A 23050-nucleotide genomic window follows, 5' to 3' on the forward strand; every position below is an offset into this window, starting at 1 on the left:
AGGCAATGAACAGTACATTATAAATGAGTAGAACTACAGTACATGGCCATCTCCACAGTGGGACAATGACAGACAGACTGACACCACAGACACTGTACTACTGTAATGAAGGTGATTGAGTCTCACACAGCCCCATCTAGTAATGACTGTACTGTAATAATCAGGCCTTAGTGGCCAATAGAACGGACCAGGGTACAGACCAATAAAACAGTCCAGACCAGTAGTGTCTGTCTGCAGTCCCAGCAGAGCAGAGCTACTGTAGCCACAGCGGCAGACAGGTCAGAGCTAAATGAATCACATCTATCTATGGGCTCTGGGAGAGGTGACAGTGCAATAGAGCCCAGTCACTTAGATAGCAGCTGAGAGGAGGGATGTGACTGGGGCAGATGTTATTCCACAACCCTCCGAGTGTGGATAGCCAGTCCAATGAAACACTAAGGGAGGGATAGTCCATGAACCCCTATTGCCCCTATCTCAACAAGTGGTTGAAGACCAGACCACTCTGAATTGCCACGGATATAGTACTATGTATTCAACTTGATATGGCCAGTACACTGGTGTGCGTGGCTACGCTTGTGTTCCTTGATGGCGGATATGCGGGCATGTTATCCTGTTCATGCAGCTGGGTGTACAGTGGAGCCGTGTCATAATACAGCCTAATGCCACTTTAGGGTCGGGTCATTAGCCTGGGTGGGCATGTTACAGCCGGTGTAATCCTTATCTGATTGGACTATGAGACTAGTCCTGCTCTGGAGCACTGGCACTGCCCAGCCCAACAATCTCTGCACTATCTCTCATTCTGTGTTTTTCACACACACACACACACACATACACACACACATACACGCCGGATATATACACATGCATGTACGCACACGCACGTGTAAACATTCACACACACACCCACACACACACAGACACACACACAAACACAAACGTGTACACACACACAAACAAGTGCTCAGGCTCAAACACACATACACCAACAAAAACATACACACGGAGAAAGCACTAGTAGATTTCTCCCACCTGTTCAAAACGCTACACCCACATACTCATGTAGAAAACCATAAGATACAGTGCCTGTACACACACACTGGTATAGTCTCAAGATGATTGACAGGAAGGAACCGAGGGAGGCCACACAAACAAGTCCTGGAGTTTGGTCATTCATTTCCTCAACCATCCAAATGCATTCTCTTCAGCACCAGTCCATTTCCACAACTGAGAAACCAGGAAAGGGTACCAAGTGGGTGGATTTCAACTTTTTTTCATGCAGAGGGTAAAGCTGGCCCCCATATATTTTCATTCATATGGCATCACAAAGCATTGGACTACTCTTCCAAACGGCATGGAGGGAGCAAACAAAGCACATGTATTCCCTCTATTGCTGATAGTCCTTCATGGGAAACGGCTCTGCCAGTGAACCCCGAGGCAGGGGGTGAATTATTGGTCTTACTGAAGAAAACCACTCATACAACAGGTGATAGGAGGAAAGGGGGGGAAACACAGCCACCAAAGTAGCCCTCTTTTGTCAAAGGATTTTCCCATCTTCTTTTGCACCTCCTGCCCGCCCCCCCTCCTCCTCCCTTCCTTCGTTTCTCATCCTATACCCGAGGCAGAGGGGGGCGCTGTAATGAAGATGAATGGGGCAGATTAGCGTGGAGCGAGGCGTGGCGGTGTGCTATACCTGGCTGTGAAGAGCGGAGGCCGTGCCGAGCAACGTGGATGCTCCGGTAGGCAGTCACCCAGCCCAGACAGGATGGAGCAGTGTTCCACCCCTCCCACTGGGGCTCAATCCATTAGCACCACACATGTTTGCCGTATGCTTAACACACACAGAACATAGCCCCAGACAAATCCCCCTACCTCATCCCCTTTGTATGGCTCTGCCTCAGTATGACAATAATACACAGACTAGTTTGCACAGGCTTCCAAAGCATAGGCCAGTATATATGCTAGTATAACTGCTTGTATAACTGCCAGTATAACTGCTAATATAACTGCCAGTATAACTGCTAGTATAACTGCTAGTATAACTGCCAGTATAACTGCCAGTATACCTGCTAGTATAACTGCTAGTATAACTGCCAGTATAACAGCTAGTATAACTGCCAGCATAACAGCCAGTATAACTGTTAGTATAACTGCTAGTATAACTGGCAGTATAACTGCTACTATAACAGCTAGTATAACTGCCAGTATAACTCCTAGTATAACTGCTAGTATAACTGCCAGTATAACAGCTAGTATAACTGCTAGTATAACTGCTATTATAACTGCCAGTATAACTGCTAGTATAACTGCTAGTACAACTGCCAGTATAACTGCCAGCATAACTGCCAGTATAACTGCTATTATAACTGCCAGTATAACTGCCAGTATAACAGCTAGTATAACTGCCAGTATAACTGCTAGTATAACAGCTAGTATAACTGCCAGTATAACTGCTAGTATACCTGCTAGTATAACTGCCAGTATAACTGCTAGTATAACTACTAGTATAATTGATAGTATAACTGCCAGTATAACAGCTAGTATAACTGCTAGTATAACTGCCAGTATAACTGCTAGTATAACTGCCAGTATAACTGCCAGTATAACAGCTAGTATAACTGCTAGTATAACTGCTAGTATAACTGCCAGTATACCTGCTAGTAAAACTGATAGTATAACAGCTAGGATATATGCTAGTATAACTGCCAGTATAACTGCTAGTATAACTGCCAGTATAACTGCTAGTATAACTGCCAGTATAACTGCTAGTATAACTGCCAGTATAACTGGCAGTATAACTGGGTGCTAGTGTATTAGGGTGACTATGACAATATAGGCTCCAAAGGATTTTATTCTGCGTTTAAAATGTAGTCTTGGATATTTATTTCTCACTATAGAAGAGGCATTTAGTATTTAGTATTGTATTGGGATCCCTAAGTACTCTTCCTCGGGTCCAAACAGGAAACAAAACAACAAATAAAATACCTAAAATTCATAATATAATATACATAATCCTCCTGTTGGTAGAGCATGATTTGTGGGTTTGATGCCCTTAGGGACCAGTATGAAAAAGTATGAACATGTATGTACTGTAAGTCACTGTGGATAAGAGCATCTGCTAAATGACTGACATGTAAATGTGAATAATATACATAACACTACATAATACTACATAACCTCCTGCCTCTACCTCACGCTTCAGAAACAGGAGACGACTCCTGCCCTATGAGCCGTTCTGGCTCTCACAAGGCCACCCACCTACATAATACAATATACTGTATAATACAGTGCAAATTGCAATACAAAACATATTAAAATGACTGCGTCTCATTTGATGTGAATGAGTGGAGCAAGCATAGAACTGTGATGTATGCTGAACTCTAATCTTTGACCTTCCTTGTAATGGACTGTGTTGCTCCTGTTAGATGTTGTTTGCCCAAATAGTAAGCCAGGGGCACATTGTTGCCAAATCTTGTGGAGGGCTCTTTGCTGATAGCACACATCGTTTGGTTTCTCTGATGTCAGGACAATTGAATCAAATACTGCAACAGATCAAGGGACTCGGCATTCATATGAACCAGCTCCAAGGGCAATGTAAGATTTCACAAATGAATCGCATGCTTTGGCGATGACATATGCTATTGCATTTTCAGTATGACTGATAGCACAGGCGACTAGTGAAAACAAGTGTAAATCTACAAAATCTATATAAGCCATATTTTATGGAACCATCGAAGTGCTCCACTCTCTTTCCAGTGCTGCAGCCTGTATGGTTACTTTCTCATGGGCGAGGCTAGGTATGGTATTACAGGTCCTGGAGTGAGCAGTAGAGTGGTAGATGGTTGTGTGGACATTCCCCTCTGTGATCAGGGACTCTCCTCTCCAGGAGCTGATTAAACAAACACAACCCCTCGCCCACCTGGGCACACAACATGAGCTGTATGAGTGGGCCAGAGCTGGGCTACAGCAAATCACTGTCTGCATTGTCAGTTGTGATACAGACAGGATGCATCATCATCCATCGCAACAAGGTAGCTACCGATATATGAGACACAAGGTGTAGGATGGTGATTTTCCATACAAAGTACCCACTTGATTTCAGCATTGGCATGAACCTCTTCATGCTGTAGTTACAGTATCCACCTGAGATGGCAGACATAGCAGCACCACACCTGGTCTGTAGCAGGAGCTTCTTGTGGCTGAGCTGCTGCTTATACTCCACTGCAGCTGGATCCGGCTCTGCAGTTTACTTCCTATTTTTCAATATCACAGATTTCGGTATAAATTGTGCTAATTACCCATGAATAAATTTACCCGATTGCGTTTTTTTAAGCCCAATTTCCACAGCAGGAAGTCGTTTGGATTGGTATTCAAATGAATCTGACCTCGATGTGTAAATGCGATGGTGCCGTTCTCCGCTTCCTCCCCTCATCAAGGCCTGAGACCATTCAGGAATCGCAAATTACAAATCAGTGTTCATTTCCTGCTATTTGGATCAACAATTCAAAGGAGGGTGGCTGTTATCTTGCCACAAAAGAGAAGCTGTGGCATATGGGCTTTGTAATTGTAATTCACCTAGTGCCAAGTATAGGAGATTTTGGTCAGGTCTGGACTATGAACAATTGTCTGTTAATTACATAACAGCCTGACTAAGGCAAAGGCCAGTCATATCTCACCACTGATTTTCACCACCTTCACAGATAAGTGTGAATTTTCAACAGAGGTTAAAAATCTCTAGTCTTTGAAAACCTCTCCACAGCTGTAGTTAACCTGTCATGGGTCACGTTGAGACCTAAAATGGCTCTCCCACTGTATGTCCTGGCTAGCACAGGAGAACAGATGCAGAGAGCTCCTGGAAAGGGTAGCTGCAGGGTGTCAGACAGACCTTGAACAAACCTTAAGCAGATGCTTAAGCCGCCCTGACAGATATGGCCAACGTCAGCCATCCTACCATGGTCAAAATCACCCAGTAATGTCGATTAAGAAATTAACATACAACAGTACTTTCATTGCCCAGGAAACTCTCTAAATAAAAATACATCCCTGTAATTTCCATTTTTTTAATACATTTTTGCCAATGTGAATTTAACATGCCAAAAAACACATAACTTTATTCTGTGCAAACATACACATTTTGAAGAGTTCAAATCATCAGATCTTTACAGTTGAGTGGCACTGACATTATTTTCATAAACCACTTCCTGGGGCTGACTTCACCTCAGGCTGTTAGAGCAGAGATCTGACCTGAGACTGACTGCTTACTGCTTATCAAATGACAGAGGAGTGTGCAGAGAGACAGGAGGCCTGTGTGAATCTCTCTGCTAAGAAGATGTAACGCTGCGTGACCTCACAAGGTTACGCTCAAAGTCAGCATCTGACGCCTCCGCCAGAGCATGACAGAAAACAAGACCCCGCTGTGTGTCAAGTCAAGACGTGGGAGGTGGTCTTGAACCTGCGCTTGAGAGGTGACTGTGTTTGACAACTCAGAAAATACTAAGCACTGCCAGGTCAAAGGGTAAATGACAAGCACTGTTAAGGCACCCCATCATCCAGAGGTCAAAGGTGGGGTCTGGATGGAAATTTGACAGGAATGGCTGACTCTCTGTTGCTCTTGTGCACTGGTCATTATCATATGTTATCACAATTAGAAATGTTTGAAGAATGGCATGGTCACTTGGTGCTGTTTTGAACAATACAATCGACTGGTGGCAAAGAATGTAGAAAAGTCATGTTTTGAAGGTGTCACTTGAGGATTGTCTATAGGTCTAAGAGGTGTGAAATGGAGGGTTCTTACAGTAGTTCATTGGCCCAATTCTGTGTTTGATACACTGTATGGGGCTTAAGATAAACCTGATCCACATGGCATATGTCAGTAGAAAAGCAAAGGAAGGGATAAAAGTTATAACGTCAACGAGTGGGATAGGTTTTACTACATGTAGGTAAAGGTTCAAATGTAATCACTATGGTATACTGACATGGAGAAAATAAAGTGACTGCAAAACGCATGTGGCTCAATTACCTTCTAAGCAACACGTCCTCCACAATCCCGAATGGGTCATCACCTCTTCGTTCTTCTTGCTGGTCTCGTTATCGCTGACCGACTTTGACTTGCACGTGCCGCGCGAGTACAGCCAGTAGTCCGTGCCAACCGCGATGGTCATGAGACTGAAGGCGGCAAATGCGCCGACCGTGGTCAATAGCATCTGAACTCCGCGGTCAAACAGACCCATATTTCCGCATTCCATGAAAGGGGGACCCCCTTTCCTCTTGATATATAGGAAATAAATATTTGAAAATTTACGGGACCAAACCAAACTAAAAAAATGGGATATATTTGAGCGAAAGGAGGGGGAAGGAGGTGGATGCGGTAGGAACCTTATGGTTGCGTTTGGGTGAGGACTGACTAAGAGAAATTGGGTTTCCTTTTAGGGTAGTTTCGGGAGGAGGACGCAGTGTCTCTCTCCCCAGATGGGTTTACTAAATGTTACCCCAAATATAAGAATTATGGACAAAGTAATGGCCTCTAAAATGGACTAAAGCGTCAACTGTTATCCCTATGACTACAACTAGCCTACACTGGCAGTTGCAGCATAAACCTACTAATGTAAAGATAATATTATGTATAATATACAATCACAGTAAGTGATAGGTAGAGAGAGACTGTAATATAAATGGAAAAGGGGATAGCCTCAATCAAAATTCAGTAGGCTATTACGCTTTGAGACTAGCTTTTGTCTCATGCTTTACAATGTAGCATTCAACACGCTGGCAATGTGTTTCTTGATATGCAATGTTTGCAGATAAGTACTATTCTATGGATAGCACTGAATGAATATGAGCTCAAATGTATGAAGAGAAGAGGGTGGGGGTGGTGTTAGAGTAATGGTAGGTTTACAACAATTCTGCCTGGCAAGTCAATACGTCTCTTAGATGCGAAATTAATTAAAATTATTGTTGGCATATAATGCTGAATTTGTATATATTTTATGTTTAATTATGTTTGAATAACCCTATGTCAGGGCTATTATAGTCAAGATGGAAAAGCAAGGAGAGAAACAGGGACGGGAAATGAAGGACAGGGAAAATAAGAAAAGCAATTGTAAATAAATGGACGATTCAAGTCCAGTGGAAACAAATGAAAATAATCCTGGGGTCTATATTATATAAGAAAGTAAAATACTATAGGGCTGGCATCAATTTGACAAATCAACCAACAATGGAATGAAGAAATCAAGCCCAATGAATAAATTAATTAATTAGTAAAGAAACAGATAAATCAGGTCGAAAACAAATTGAACAAGAGCTAGATTTCCTTTTTCCTAAAATTCTGATCCCCAGTTTCCATATGTAGCCCTTAGCTCTTTGAAGGTTTCCGCCGAAAATGGGGATTTGCGGTTGGAAAGGGTGCAGTCGACGATCCGGAGAGAGCGGGGTGCATCCAGCAAGGCAAGCCGACCATTACTCGACATAGAGCCGGGAAGAGGAGAAAGAGGAGTTGGGGATGCCGCCGGAACTGATCCGTTTTAGTACCACTGTTAATACTGTTGTTACTTAGATATCCAAATTCACGGTTGTATCACACCCAGAACCGGAACCAGAACCTTCCCACTTGCATAGCCCTTGCGCCATGTAAATCGAAAATAATCTGATAGAAAACTCAGTTGCAAATCAAAGCAAAAAACGACAGTATATGTTCCAATCCTTGTTCCTTCCCTTGTTCGTTCAGATGACAGCGGAGTTTTTCTTCTGAGGGTGTAGGAGTGTGTAGCTGGGCTAGAAAAATATTACACAACCGGAGGAAGAGACCGACAGCACGCCACGCCGACCCAACAGCACAGATCCACAGAGCCGTTGAGAGGGGGGCAAATTGGAGTCCGTATATTCTGGATGTCAGTGTCAGCGCTATGCATTTAATTGAGGGTTTCTCCTCTAAAACGATGGTTTATGTCAGTGTTTGAATGCTGATTGTAGTGCTGAAGATTATGAGTATATTTTCTTCCCACATTGACTGATGCTATACTCTGGCTTTAGTAGGCTACAGTGCTCGTCCACCGATGCTGGAACGATAGCCTATTAAAGATTTTAATTCCATTTCTGGAGTGGAGGGAGGGGTGAGTAGGGGGTGCGGGGGTTGCGGGCTGGTTTGTGTGTGTATGGGTATATGTGTATGTGTGTGTGTGTGTGTGTGTGTGTGTGAAAAGAGGGGGGTGGGGTTAGTTAGAACTGGTGGAAGGATTATGGAGAACTGTATTTTATATTTATACATTAGCATTATAAATCCTGACGTGCTTTGGGTTATTGCCACCACAGGTTTTTATGATAGCCTATTCATTGTGGTCATAATGTTCCTAAAATAATCCCCCAAAATGATTTATTGGATTGAGTCTGAATTGCGTGACTCTACTATTTTTCCTGCTCGCTTGGATTGGACTTTGGGTGCCAGTTTCTCAGATTTTGGTTTCTGTCCCTCTATCATAATTTGTTTAATTACCAAATAACATTTCCATATTTTGACGCAGGACAGCCTTATGAGATGGACTCGCTTTTGGGCTGTTTTCAGACTTGGCCATTGTGATCCAAACAATCACAGTGTAATTTATAATTGCAAAGCAATCAGATTTATTAGCTCCTGCCACTGCCAGCAAAATCTTTTCTCGGTCCTATACATGTAATTACTCCATGCACCTTCACTGCAATAACTCTGAATGGGGAAATAAGCAGTAGGAAGCCAGAGAAACGCGCGCTGGTTGTCCGCCACTGCTCTTGAATGTGTGGTCCAGTCTCAGTGTTGAAAGGACAGCTCCCTCCGCGCGCCGTAAGCGTCGTTCAGTGTTCAGGAGCTTGTCTCCCCCTAGTTTTCATGCGCCGCAACTGCAATTGAGCGTTTCATTCCAACAGCTATAGAAAGACCTACGGAAGTCCAGAGAGGACATATGAATAAAACAATTATTCCCTCCTATTGTGGAGATATTTTCTTGTGATCATGACATAACAACAATTGTTAAGTCGAGATCACAAGGTCATTTTCTAGTGATCATTACATAACAAACGTTGTTTTGTCGAGTTCACGAGATGAACTCTATACATAGGAGTGGATGTATTGATGATAGCTTGACAATATGGCTAAGGCAGAGCCAAGGGTGGATCAATGCATCCATTTTTATTTTGATAAGGAATTAACCCAGGCAGAAATAGCATTTTGTCTGGCAGTTATATATTGCTTCCAGTTTTGTCTCCAGTACAATCACATTTTAAAGACATGTAAAAGTGATGTTGCACTACTATTTTAAATTGAATGTTGAATGTTTATGGCAAGAAAAGTTAACATTGAGGTTTGTGGTTGCAGACTACCAATGAAAGTTTATTTGAATTTCTTGAATAGTTTTAACAGGGAGGTTGGCCTGTCAATAGCAGCCAAACACAGTCACAAACAACAATTAAAAACTAGTACAGAAAAATCAAACTAGTTAAACAGGTGAAGTGAATCACATGTTGAGGTTTCTAAATACTCAAACATTTCATGAAGGTTACAGTCTATTTGTCTATTTCAGCCATAAATGGTGGGCAAAATGTTGTGTTACTGAAGGACAGCACCGCCATTCATCCAGTTATAAAAATCATCTCACTGACACATTTCTGGCGGCAGGTAGCCGACCGGTTAAGAGCGTTGGGGCAGTAACTGAAAGGTCACTGGTTTGAATCCCGAGCTGGCAAGGTGGAAAACAACTGCTGTTCTGCACTTGAGCAAAGCAGTTTACCTCCCAAAACCACTGTGTAGATGACATTGATCAAGGCAGCCCCCGGCACCCAGGGTTGGGTTAAATTCGGAAGACACATTTCGGTTGAATGCATTCAGTTGTCCGACTAACTTGTAATTCCTCCGTTTTTCTTATATTGCTGGAGGTTTGATAAGAAGACCCAGGCCTATAGGATACTGACAACAGTTGTGCTCTAATCAAAGATCTTAGATCTTTGTAGAGTCCTACCGCCTTTGGTCCACTATGACAGTGCTGTCAATCTATCATCAATACATCCACTCATATTTATAGAGTTTATCTTGTGATCTCGACAAAACAACTTTTGTTATGTCGTGATCAGAAGATAAATAAGTTGTGATCTCGACATAACAATGCAATAATTGTTGTATTAATATGTGCTCTCTGGACTTCCTTAGAGAACCAACCATAGGCCTACCATACATTTGTGCAATTAACTCATGCAATGTATGGCTATAGTTTGCGTATGGATATTTTTCTGTCATTCCATTAGGGCGGAGTCCTGTCGACTCTTGCTCCTCGAAATAAGGCCCATTAATTTGATCTTCCTGGTGATTCTTCAGTCCAACTCTTCAACTATGGCAGGCTTCTCCCTCCATCACTCATCTCTAATGTTTACCCAACCCAGCCATGTACACAGATCTGGGGGCCCATTAGCCCGTGTCCCAGTGGCTTTACAGAGCAATTAGCAAACAAATAGCACTGCTAGTTTTGGCCAGGGACTCTGTGATCTCAACAAACCGATGGAGCAAATAAACTGATGCATGAACAATGGATTGGGACTGGGAGCTGGGTTTGGGTCCACAGTGACTGTTGCATAGGGTTGGAGTGAGATGTCAACACAAGATCGACATGATCTGGAAAAACTCTGGGCCTAGTTTTAGGTACAACCTAACTGGGCCAGGATATTTTCCTGGGCAAGTCATATGATCAGGAAAACCTGCTGGCCATAGTCATCCGTCCTAATTTGAGTGTTTTTATAATGCAGGCCATTTTGAACCTGGTTACTAACTGTATTGGCAGTCCCTAGCGCCCCACTCATTAATAAGCCTGATGTATTAGACCCATGGGACCCACCTCTGATCTACACAGCCCTTCCATTGGATATCAAATAAACACTTGAGCCTATAAGGTGAGCAGAAACCTGGCCCTGGCACACATACCACTGGCTCTGTCATCTGGTCTGTGAGCTTCATCATAAAAGAAAAGTCATCATCATTTTCTTCCCAAGCATTAGGTTATGAGCTGTGGCCAATGTCTCCGTGACACGTTTGGACAAGGTGATGTGTGTTTCTCTTACTTTTTTTCTCTTACTATTTATCAGTTCTGAACAGAGAAACTCTCCCTCACACTGTAGGTCTTTAATGTGCGACTGAGATTAAACATTTTCATCGGTGTCTTGCTCTGAATGGAAACCTCACATACTTTTTTCTCAGCTCACTGTGTCCTCTCTCTCTACTTATTTCTTCCTCCATTCCTCTCATCTGGGTCAAGATGAACAATGCTTAGTCTCTGTAATCCCTAGTCCTGTGGTAAATGCAATTTTTCCTATGTCAATAAACAGCACCTTCATTTCACCCTCATATTTGTGTGTATTTTTGTCATCTGTCTTTCTGTGTGTCTTCGTTTGCTTGTCCTTCCCCTCTTTTCATCCAATCTGGATCCCTCACTCACACTACCACTACCACCAGCTGGGAGGGGGGCCTTGTGCTCTGACTAAAGACCTCTCTGATTCACCGTCGCGGCCAGGATTTGGGACACCCTCGCCTTTATTAAACAATTACCCCTGACAGGCGAGCCTGCACCAATCAGAGGGAGCCCAGTTCCGCACCCACACAACTCCCAAATGGACTCTTTATGTCAATCTGTAGGTCCAGCCTAATCAGGGCCTTGTTAAAGCACCCCTGGAGCATTGGCTTAAGGAATTTTAAAGTAAATTGTGCTCTGGAGTAAAAAAGATGGAGGAGAGGGAGGAGTAGGAAGAAAAGTGTTGGCCCACTTTGAAGGAGGCAGCAGCCCTTTGAACGCTAGTCTAGATCCCTGTTAATTGAAGGTGATCCCCATTAAGTGGTAGTCTCTGGGTGAGGTTCTACCCTGGAGCCGTTTGGTCTCTGGGGTCGATCTCTCTAGTCTCTACAGCTCTGAGGCAGGGAGGAAGGGATCCCAGAGACAGGGCTGCACTGCTGCCATAGGGGCTAACAGTACAGTGCATCATGTGCTTCTGTAGTCTATATTAACAGGGTACACAATGGATATGGTTGTGTTGGACAAACTGCATGAATCCACCAAGCTCATCCCATTGCTGACCTCACTCAAATGTCATCCCTTGCTTTCATTTTCCAGTCTGTTTCACAGGACAGTGTAAAAATACAACTATTTCCTCCCCTCTAAATGGATAGCATAATGTTTTCATTGTGGCCGTTGACAGTTATTTTAGATAAAGGTGATGACTGGCAGCTGGCTGCCAGAATAACTAGACTCATTCACCAAGGGGTGCTAGTCTTCTCTTCACCAGGTGGATGTAGGGGGCATGGACCTACTTATTGTTTCTCATCGTTACCAACTGATAGACCACAGTCTCCACAGCAGTCCCATTCTCAGACTGAGAGTAGCCTATGAACCAGGCTGCCAGTGGAAACATGTCCCCATGCCACAAAATTGTTTGCATTCCAGTTCCATCCAACTACATTCAGACAGTCAAAAGACAACGTACCAAACATCTTCCCTGCCACCATCCCCATCTTCCTCCCCTCTCTCCACTAGATTGATTATCTGTGTAATGAATTGAATCACTCTCATGACAGGTGCCACAATTCCTCCCTACCCCGCTATCTACTCTTCCCTTATCCCTCTGTTCCTCTATTCTTCTGTTTCTCTATTCCTCTGTTCCTCTGTTCCTGTATTCTTCTATTCCTCTGCTCCTCTGTGCCTCTATTATTCTATTCCTCTGTTCCTCTATTCCTCTGTTCCTCTATTCCTCTGTTCCTGTATTCCTCTATTCCTCTGTTCCTGTATTCCTCTATTCCTCTATTCCTCTGTTCCTCTACTCCTCTGTTCCTGTATTCCTCTGTTCCTCTATTCCTTGGTTCCTTGGTTCCTCTCTGTCCTGTTCCACTGTGTTCTGTGGTGTTGGCCTGTGTGTTAGCCTGTGTTCTTCTCCACTGTTCTGATGTGATCCCCAGTCTTCTGTGTCTTTGTTTAGCTGTGTTCTCCAGTGTTCTGCGGCTGTGTTGCATGTTGAGGACACTGCCCCGTCAGCAGCGGTTCCTCTCTGATCCCCGGGTGCCTGCTTTGAGCTGAGCTGAGTGAGCGTTCTGACATGTCTCTCTCTGCTGCAGCGCCTCAGCTTCTTCACCTGACTGGTATTCTGCGGCTGTGATCCACACGGGCCGCCTGGATGGCATCCAATCAGGGTTCAATACTGGGTCATTGTCTTGGTTACCCAATGTTCCATAAAAGGTATGGGGATTGTGCACAAAATTGTGAATGCCCGCTGGAGCATTGTATCTTGTGCACATGTTGGTGAATGTATGCAGATGTGTAATGCTTGATATGCTTTGTTCATGGCTCTCTATCTGGCATAACCTTATGTGATTTCCCTATGTACAACGTCAGTGCTATCAGAAACACAGCCTACATGGTGCATCAATGTAATTGTGCAACTAAAAACATGAGGGCTATGCATGCTTTCTGGCGTGACCAGTCTACATGACCCTCAATGTCTCAGAATTGGAGCAGTATGTGTTCAGTGCCTGGTGCTGTTGAAGGCACTAATTGTTACTGCTGTGCTATGGAGAGACAGTGCTGTGCTGAGTGAGGATGCTATTGTAGTGCCCAGGGGCAGACACACAGGTATGTGTGCGACTCAAACTGACAGCTACTCACTTCAAACTTACCATCTGTCTTTTCCCATTTAATTTCTGCTTGTGTTCCGTTTCTAACAGACATACAGGCTCAGCAAGGGCCTGATTGTACCCTCAACACACACACACACACACACACACACACACACACACACACACACACACACACACACACACACACACACACACACACACACACACACACACACACACACACACACACACACACACACACACACACACACACACACACACACACACACACACACACACACACACACAGACACAGACACACACACACACCTCTCTCGCTATCCACTGTTTTCCTCCCTCCAACTCTCACCCTGTTCCCATAATCAATCAGGTGTGTGTAATGGATAAAGGGGAGGGGTTTGTCCAAATTTAATGGGGGTATGGCTGGAGGTAATGAATGACCATTCTTTCTCTCGCTCTCTGCTTCTATTTCCCGGTGTGCCACTTCAATGCTTGATCATTCTCTCGCTCTGGCCTTTCTTCATTAATCAATCTTTTTCTATGGTGTGAATGGGCCTAAAGCAAATACAGTGCATTTGGAAAGTATTCAGACCAATTGACTTTTTCCAAATTTTGTTACATTACAGCCATATTCTAAAATGTATTACATAGTTGTTTTTCCTCATCAATCTAGACACAATACCTCATAATGACAAAACAAAACCAGGTTTTTAGAATTTTCTAAAAATGTAAACTGAAATATCACATTTACCTCAGTATTCAGACCCTTTACTCAGTACTTTGTTGAAGCACCTTTGGCAGTGATTACAGCCTCGAGTCTTCTTGGGTATGAGGCTACAAGCTTGGCACACCTGTATTTGGGGAGTTTCTCTCATTCTTCTCTGCAGATCCTCTCAAGCTCTGTGTCACGCCCTGACCATAGTAAGCTGTTTATTCTCTGTGTTGGTTGGGGCGTGATAGTGACTTGGGTGGGTCATCTAGGTGAATTTGTATGTCTATGGTGGCCTGATATGGTTCCCAATCAGAGGCAGCTGTTTATTGTTGTCTCTGATTGGGGATTATATTTAGGTAGCCATTTCCCCATGGTTATTCGTGGGATCTTGTCTACATTTAGTTGCCTGAGTGCACAACAGTAGCTTCACGTTTCGTTTGTTCGTTTTGTTGTTTTTGTTCGGTATTCATTTATTAAAGAATAATGTACGCCTACCACGCTGCACCTTGGGCCATTCCTTACGAAGATCGTGACAGAAGATCTCACCAAAAACGGACCAAGCAGCGTGGCCAGGAGGAATGGACCCTGGAGGAAATCCTGGAGGGAGCAGGATCCTGGACAAGGGCCGGGGAGTATCGCCATCCGAAGGAGGAGATGGAGGCAGCGAAAGCGGAACGGCGACGATACGAGGAGATAGCTCAACGAAGCAAGCACAAGAGGCACACGGGGAGATTGGCGGAGTCAGGGTTCAGACCTGAGCCAACTCCCCGTGCTTACCTTGGGGAGCGAGTGACCGGTCAAGCACCGTGTTATCCGGTTCTGCGCACCATGCCTTCAGTGCGCATCCACAGCCCGGTGCGCTCTGTGCAAGCTCCCCGCAGTTGCCGTGCTAGAGTAGGCATTCAGCCAGGACGGATTGTGCCGGCTCAGCACTCCTGGTCTCCAGTACGTCTCCTCGGTCCAGGATATTCTGCGCCGGTTCTATGCACTGTGTCGCCAGTGCGCCTTCACAGCCCAGTGCGTCCTGTGCTAGCTTCCCGCACTTGCCGGGCTGGAGTGAGCATCCAGTCAGGAAGGGTTGTGCCAGCTCTGCGCTCTAGACCTCCAGTGCGCCTCCACAGTCCAGTGCGTCCTGTGCCTCCTCCCCGCACTCGCCCTGAGGTGCGTGTCATCAGCCCGGTGCCACCTGTACCGGTCCCACGCATCAGGTCTCCAGTGCGCCTCCACAGTCCAGTACGTCCTGTGCCTCTTTCCCGCACTCGCCCTGAGGTGCGTGTCATCAGCCCGGTGCCACCTGTACCGGTCCCACGCATCAGGCCTCCAGTGCGCCTCCACAGTCCAGAGCTTCCGGCGACAGTTCCCAGTCCAGAGCTTCCGGCGACAGTTCCCAGTCCAGAGCTTCCGGCGACAGTTCCCAGTCCAGAGCTTCCGGCGACAGTTCCCAGTCCAGAGCTTCCGGCGACATTTCACAGTCCGGAACCTCCTCCGACGGGCCACAGTCCGGAACCTCCTCCGACGGTCCACAGTCCGGAATCTCCTACGACGGTTTACAGTCCGGAACCTCCTACGACGGTTTACAGTCCGGAACCTCCTGAGACGGTCTACTGTCCGGAACCTCCTGAGACGGTCTACGGTCCGGAACCTCCTGAGACGGTCTACGGTACGGAACCTCCTGAGACGTTCTATGGTCCGGAACCTCTTACGACGGTCTACGGTCCGGAACCTCTTACGACGGTCTACGGTCCGGAACCTCCTGAGATGGTCTACGGTCCGGAACCTCCTGAGACGGTCTACGGTCCGGAACCTCCTGAGACGGTCTACGGTCCGGAACCTCCTGAGATGATCTGCGGTCCGGAACCTCCAGCGACAGTCTGCGGTCCGGAGCCTCCAGCGACTTCCGGCGACAGTTCCCAGTCCAGAACAAAAACAACAAAAGAACAAACGAAACGTGAAGCAACTGTTGTGCACTCAGGCAACTAAATGTAGACAAGATCCCACGAATAACCATGGGGAAATGGCTACCTAAATATAATCCCCAATCAGAGACAACAATAAACAGCTGCCTCTGATTGGGAACCATATCAGGCCACCATAGACATACAAATTCACCTAGATGACCCACCGAAGTCACTATCACGCCCCAACCAACACAGAGAATAAACAGCTTACTATGGTCAGGGCGTGACAGTACCCCCCCCCCCCCCCCCCCCCCCAAAGGTGCGGACTCCGACCGCAAAACCTGACTCAATAGGGTAGGGTCCAGGTGGGCATCTATGATGGATGACACATGGCGTCGGGTGCGGCTCCGGTGCGGGGCGCATGGAGGCTCCGGACCGCCGACCGTCGCTGGAGGCTCCGGACCACAGACCGTCACTACTTTTTTGGGATATAAAGAAGGACTTTATCGAACAAAAGGACCATTTGTTATGTAACAGGGACCCTTGTGATTGCAACCAGATGAAGATATTCAAAGGTAAGGGATTATTTTATTGCTATTTCTGACTTTCGCAATGCATCTGCTTGGTTGAAAAATGTTTTTAATGCTTTTCTATGCGGGGCGCTGTCCTCAGATAATCGCATGGTGTGCTTTCGCCGTAAAGCCTTTTTGAAATCTGACAACGCGGCTGGATTAACAAGAAGTTTATCTTTTAAATGATGTATGACATTTGTATTTTCATGAAAGTTTAATATTACGATTTCTGTCATTTGAATTTGGCGCTCTGAGGCACACCTAGCCCAAAGAGGTTTTAACTGACTTCCCTAGTTAAATGAAGGTTACATAATATAAAAAAAAGATTGATGGAGGCCACTGTGTTCTTGGGGACCTTCAATGCTGCAGAACTGTTTTGGTATCCTTCCCCAGATCTGTGCCTCGACACAATCCTGTCTCAGAGCTCTACGGACAATTTCTTCGACCTCATGGCTTGGTTTTTTCTCTGACATGCACTGTCATCTGTGGGACCTTATATAAACAGGTGTCTGCCTTTCCAAATCATGTCCAATCAATTGAATTTACCACAGGTGGACTCCAATCAAGTTGTAGAAACATCTCAAGGATGATCAATGGAAACAGGATGCACCTGAGCTCAATTTCGAGTCTCATAGCAAACGGTCTGAAAACTTATGTAAGTAAGGTATCTGTTTTCTTTTTTTATAAATTTGCTAAAATTTCTAAAAACCCATTTTCGCTTTTTCCATTACGGAGTATTGTGTGTAGATTGATGAGGAAGATATTTTATTTGATCAATTTTAGAATAAGGCTGTAACGTAACAAATTGTGGAAAAAGTCAAGGGGTGTGAATACTTTCCGAATGCACTATAAGTTGGAAGACTTATGAGACCACTATATGCTAATGTTCCCATGTTCATTTCAAGGAAATACTTCATCTGTGAGGCTCAACCCCCCCCTTTTCCCTGTAGTCCACCATTCTCTCTCTCTCTCTCTCTCTCTCTCTCTCTCTCTCTCTCTCTCTCTCTCTCTCTCTCTCTCTCTCTCTCTCTCTCTCTCTCTCTCTCTCTCTCTCTCTCTCTCTCTCTCTCTCTCTCTCTCTCTCTCTCTCTCTCCCTTTGCTGGTTCCACACTCTGGAGAGCAGAGCACAGGGAATCAATATGTTTTCAATTTACAGCAGTGACTCGCTCCCTCGCATTCTAATTAGTGCTTCTGGCCTCCCTTACTCCCAGCCACAGAGACACAGAGAGAGGGCGGGGACAGACACACAGACACAGAGATGGACAGAAAGAGAGATGGACGAGAGTGAGAGTGAGGATTTTAGAGTTTGGTTTTTGTACAAAATGCTGGGTTTGGGAGATGGATCAGAGTGTAGTTTCTGCAGTCCTCATATTCCAACATCCCGTTCCAACTGCCTCTGCTCTGCATTGATGCTCTGCAATGGCTGCTTGGGATAGTACTGTAATCTGATCTGAGACCTGTTTGTACTAGAGAGCTGTGGTGTGGTGTGAGCCGAGATCGTACTGAGTTCGGTGGTAAAGAAGCAGCAGGGGGAACCCGGCAGATCCAGCTGTGACAGCGGCAGAAATACAGATGTGCTGACTGCTCTGTTTCCATGGAAACAGCACCAAGCCTGCCCTCCACCCCACCCGCATATTCAGCTTGCACACGCTACGCTACATACAGCCTGGTTCACACTTACCTATAGATGTGTCATAAAACATGTCTGTGAATTGCTGGGTCAATGTCCATGTATATTCCATGCTTTATTATTTGTGTTTATGAATTTTTGAGTTGGTCTATGCGTGCAACTGTGTAAGTGTGCTTGGGAGATTGAGAGATTGCTTTAGATAGCAACATAGTAGATGAGAGACTCTGCAGGAAATGAAAAACAGGGACAGTGAAGAGATAAAAACATACATACATATATTGACCTTATTTAATCCATGAATGGCGATAGCTATAAATAGTTTCCCCGGTTTCAGCACTGGCCCACTGGACATTTCCCGACTGCTGCCGCTTCTGAGCAGAGACTTTGTGTGTGCGCTTTAAAGAGCCTGCATGCACAATATGTTCAGGGGGTGTATGTTGTATACGTCATGATCATCTGAACGTTGATTTGTGCACATTGGTGAGGGTGTGTGTACATTTGAATGTATGTGAATGGGCACTCTCTCTCTCTCTCTCTCTCTCTCTCTCTCTCTCTCTCTCTCTCTCTCTCTAGCTCTGCAGTATGCTGTGGCTCTGTATGCAGGACCATCTCTGCCTCTGTCTCGGCATTACGTCACAAAGAATGGTCTGAGACAAGAGTTAAAGCTTTATTTTGATTAAGACACAGTTAAATGCAGCACAATTATTTCATTCTGTTTTTTCCCTTTTTATTCCTAAGGGTATGTCATATATGACCCTAATTCGCTTGTTATAACAGATCACAGTTTATGAAACCAATCAATTATAGTATTGTTCTAATTTCATCCACCAGTTTTCACTTTCTTATTCCATATCTACAGTATATGTTCGCGTTGGTACACAGCTTTAACTATATGGTATTAGTAGGAAGAGAGTAGGGGGATGGGGAAGGGTCTGCCAGCCCAGCACCAAGTTAAAGCAGGCGAGCTGAATCAGATTGTGCTTGCTTCAGTGGTATTGGAAGACTTGACCTTCCCAGTCACAGCACTTTTACAATCCAATCTATTTAGTTTAGCAATGTGTCACCACCAAAGCAGTGTGGTGCGAACATGCTGGGGAATCCCAATGTGAAATCAGGGCCCATATTTAATCTCCCTGAACCCAGTGCCTTCGGGAGGAAAGATGAAGCACAGAGACACATGACTTAGAGACACAGGGAAATATTCAGTATTTACAGGGGAATATTGAACCATTGAACCACTCTCTAGGCTTTTCTTTGAGTACAATGCCTCCACTTCTGTCTCAACCAAATCCTTTCCCCAACATACTCTTCTTCTGTCCTTTATTTCATAGAAAGATGCTATGGTGATATCTTATTCTCTTCCTTCCCTCGTCACTCTGTCCCTCACACACCAGAGCTGCTTGTGAGTCATGGTGGCAAATCACCTCATCTCTCTCTGCTCCACTCTGTATGCTAGAAGTGCACTGCACCTGCACCTGCACCATCCCTAACCTTGACTGAGGGACAGAGGCAGTCCCATTATGATTGAGGTAGGATAAATGCAAATGCAAATAAAATAAAATAATACATTTGCAGGTTGCAGGTATAATAATAAAAACATCCAACATGCATATAAATGAATCCATCAGTGAGTAAATGGATGAATGGATAAAACAGTGAACAAATTTCACTTTGAGTAACACATAACACATGGAACAAGAAAGACATTGGAACTATCCTTTGACACTCATCATCAGATTCATCTGATTCTCTCTTGACAATTATATGCATATTAATGATAGGCTATGTGTTCATCACAAACAAGTACAGAGATACAGTACCAGTCAAATGTTTGGACACACTTACTCATTCAAGGGTTTTTCTTTATTTTTACTATTTTCTACATTGTAGAATAATAGTGAAACGATCAAAACTAGGAAATAACACATATGGAATCATGTAGTAACCAAACAAATGTTCAACAAATCAAAATATATTTTAGATTCTTCAAAGTAGCCACCCTTTGCGTTGATGACAGCTGTCATCAAGGCAAAGGGTGCCTACTTTGAAGAATCTCAAATATAAAATATATTTTGATTTGTTTAACACTTTTTGGTTACTACATGATTCCATATATGTTATTTCATAGTTTTGATGTCTTCACTATTATTCTACAATGTAGAAAAACCTGGAATGAGTAGCTGTGTCCAAACTTTTGACTGGTACTGTATGTTTCGCAGCAGCTGGCTTGCAGTTCTCCCCTGAGAGCGAGCTAGTTGTCGCGAGACGCACCACGATTCATCTCTCACAGGACGCAGCCATCTTGCTTAGACTCTTGTGTGTTCCACGGTGAACGAGCTATGCAAAGTAGCTTAACGAGAGGTGACCATTGCAGGACTAAGGACGGTTATAAACACACTATCCCTTAAGACCTGCCAACCAGCACCTCCATGTATATAGGAAGAGATAAGCTATAAATGTGCCATTAGTTACAGCCGACCCACATGTATAAAGCAATAAATAAGCTATAAACGTGTGTGAGGTAAAATACTCTGCCCCTTCATGGTCAGGCAGTTTACACTGTTGGCTTGATTATTTTTCCACAAAGAAAAGGTACACCCATTCACGTCTCCTCTCCTTCAGATAGTCTATGAGACAAAGGCTGATACTGTAGTTCCCATTCTATACTATTGTACAGTATTGCACAGTGTATATTTTAGACAGTAATATTACACTGTTGGCTTCATTTCCCAGTATTTGGCTGAGTTTGCGTCACACAGTTGTGATAGTTTTCGTTACACTATTTTACAGTACGGACAGTAACTATCATAGTATCCCTTGGAAACTGACATCACAGCTCTATTACACTGAGTGTTTCAGTGTGTAGCTGCGTTTACTACAGTTCTGTTGCACTACTTTACAGTACAGACAGTAACTATCCCTTAATTGGAAACTGACAGCTCTATTACAATACTGTTTTTACACACAGTGTGTAGCTGGGTTTACTGTAGTTTTTCTGTTGCACTACTTACAGTAGATTACATACAGTAACTATCCTAGTTTCCCTCGGAAACTCACTTTTCAGCTATTACACTGCAGGTGTTACTAGTTTTCTGTTGTACTTACAGTTAAGACAGTAACTATCCTAGTTTCCCCTGGAAACTCACATCTCAGATCTATTACACTGAGGGTTTCAATATATAGCTGGGTTTGCTATATTTTTGTTACATTAGTTTACAGTACAGACAGTAACTATCCTAGTTTCCCCTAGAAACTCCCATAACAGCTAGATTACACTGCTAGTCTTACACAGTGTATAGATGGGGTTGCCATATTATTTTGTTATACTGCAGGGTATACACTATCCATCTCTTCTTCCCACAGAGAGAAACTACCATGTCCAGCATGGCTTTTCGCCATGAGAAATGCGGGGTGTCCCTGCCCACAGGCAGCGGACTGCATCTAAGAAGATTGGCACTCTGCTGTCACCCTGAGGTGCTTGCCGCTGGCATTGGCAGCTTCTCACAGGTCCAAAGGCCAAAGTGAGAGAGGCAAGTGGAATCCCCATGGGCACTGAATACAGTGATGTAAGGCTGCGAACTCCAATTCCGATGCTGGCCACCACTATAATTCTGGCGCCTTTAATGTCTCAGGGTCTTCTAATGCTGAAGCCCTGGTTGACTGAATGTTTCCGAATGAGTTCAGATGAAGGAGGCAACCTACACCCAAACCCCTCATTCTGGCCAAGGGTTCTGTTTGACAGACACGTTAACCGGCCATTACAGTAGTCCGCACTCTCCTCTCGCTGTTGCGGGTGAACTAGGGGCTTCCCCCAGTGTGTTGTGCAATGAAGGGCAATGAACACTTTTCACAGACGCAGGCAATATGAAAGCTTTATCAGTTTTTGTTAATTATGGTGAGAGAGTTTTGGGCCAGTGCCTATCCGACCGAACTCTCACATTGCATGGGGGACACTGTTACTGCAGCATTTCGGCTGGTCCGCCAGCCTTTGTCTTTTGCTGTGGTGGCACATTCTACTGGAGAAGTAACTGCCTTACCTGAACGATTGGATAGTCTGCCCCATCCAGGGAACAGGCCACAACAGACACGAGGACCCTCTTGAACCACATTAGAGTTCTGGGCATCACCCTAAACGAGGAGAAGAGTCAACTGCCCCCCCCCAACGGAAAGTGATCTACCTCGGGATGCCCATAGACTTGACTCTCATGAGGTCACGTCTCCCTCAGGTGAGAGTAACAAAATCCTCTCCTACCTCGACCGTTTCCGGCTCGGACGAGCCATGTCGGTGGCTTCACTGTTGGTTCCGCTTGGCCTTCTATATCAGGCCACTCCAGCGATGGTTCAACTCCCACGGCCTGCACCCAAAATAACAGAGACACCGTCAACTGTTGGTGATGAGTGCACAGGACCTGTGCTACAGCTTTGGGACAGGTTTGGGAGAGCACAGGTGGACCTGTTTGCATTTCAAGAGAACACTTATTGCCCCAGCTAGTTCTCGATGCCCTCTCTCACGATTGACTGGCAATGCCGCTTTACACTTTCCCACCATTTCCCCTGATCACAGCTACACTAGACAGGGTCATCTTGATTGGCCACCAGCTGCTCTT

General features: G+C 44.8%; 1 protein-coding gene across 1 annotated transcript in view; it reads right to left on the minus strand.

The window, feature by feature from the left end:
- Nucleotides 1-8057, minus strand: part of LOC139575153 (voltage-dependent calcium channel gamma-2 subunit) — a 70637-nt gene extending 62580 nt beyond the window's left edge. The window contains exon 1 of the mRNA XM_071400159.1: nucleotides 6017-8057. Coding sequence (XP_071256260.1) covers nucleotides 6017-6242 — 226 coding nt within the window. The 5' untranslated portion in view covers nucleotides 6243-8057. The remainder of the gene's footprint in view (nucleotides 1-6016) is intronic.
- Nucleotides 8058-23050: the final 14993 nt, after the last annotated feature.

The sequence above is a fragment of the Salvelinus alpinus genome, chromosome 1, assembly GCF_045679555.1.
Source record: "Salvelinus alpinus chromosome 1, SLU_Salpinus.1, whole genome shotgun sequence".
NCBI lineage: Eukaryota > Metazoa > Chordata > Actinopteri > Salmoniformes > Salmonidae > Salvelinus > Salvelinus alpinus.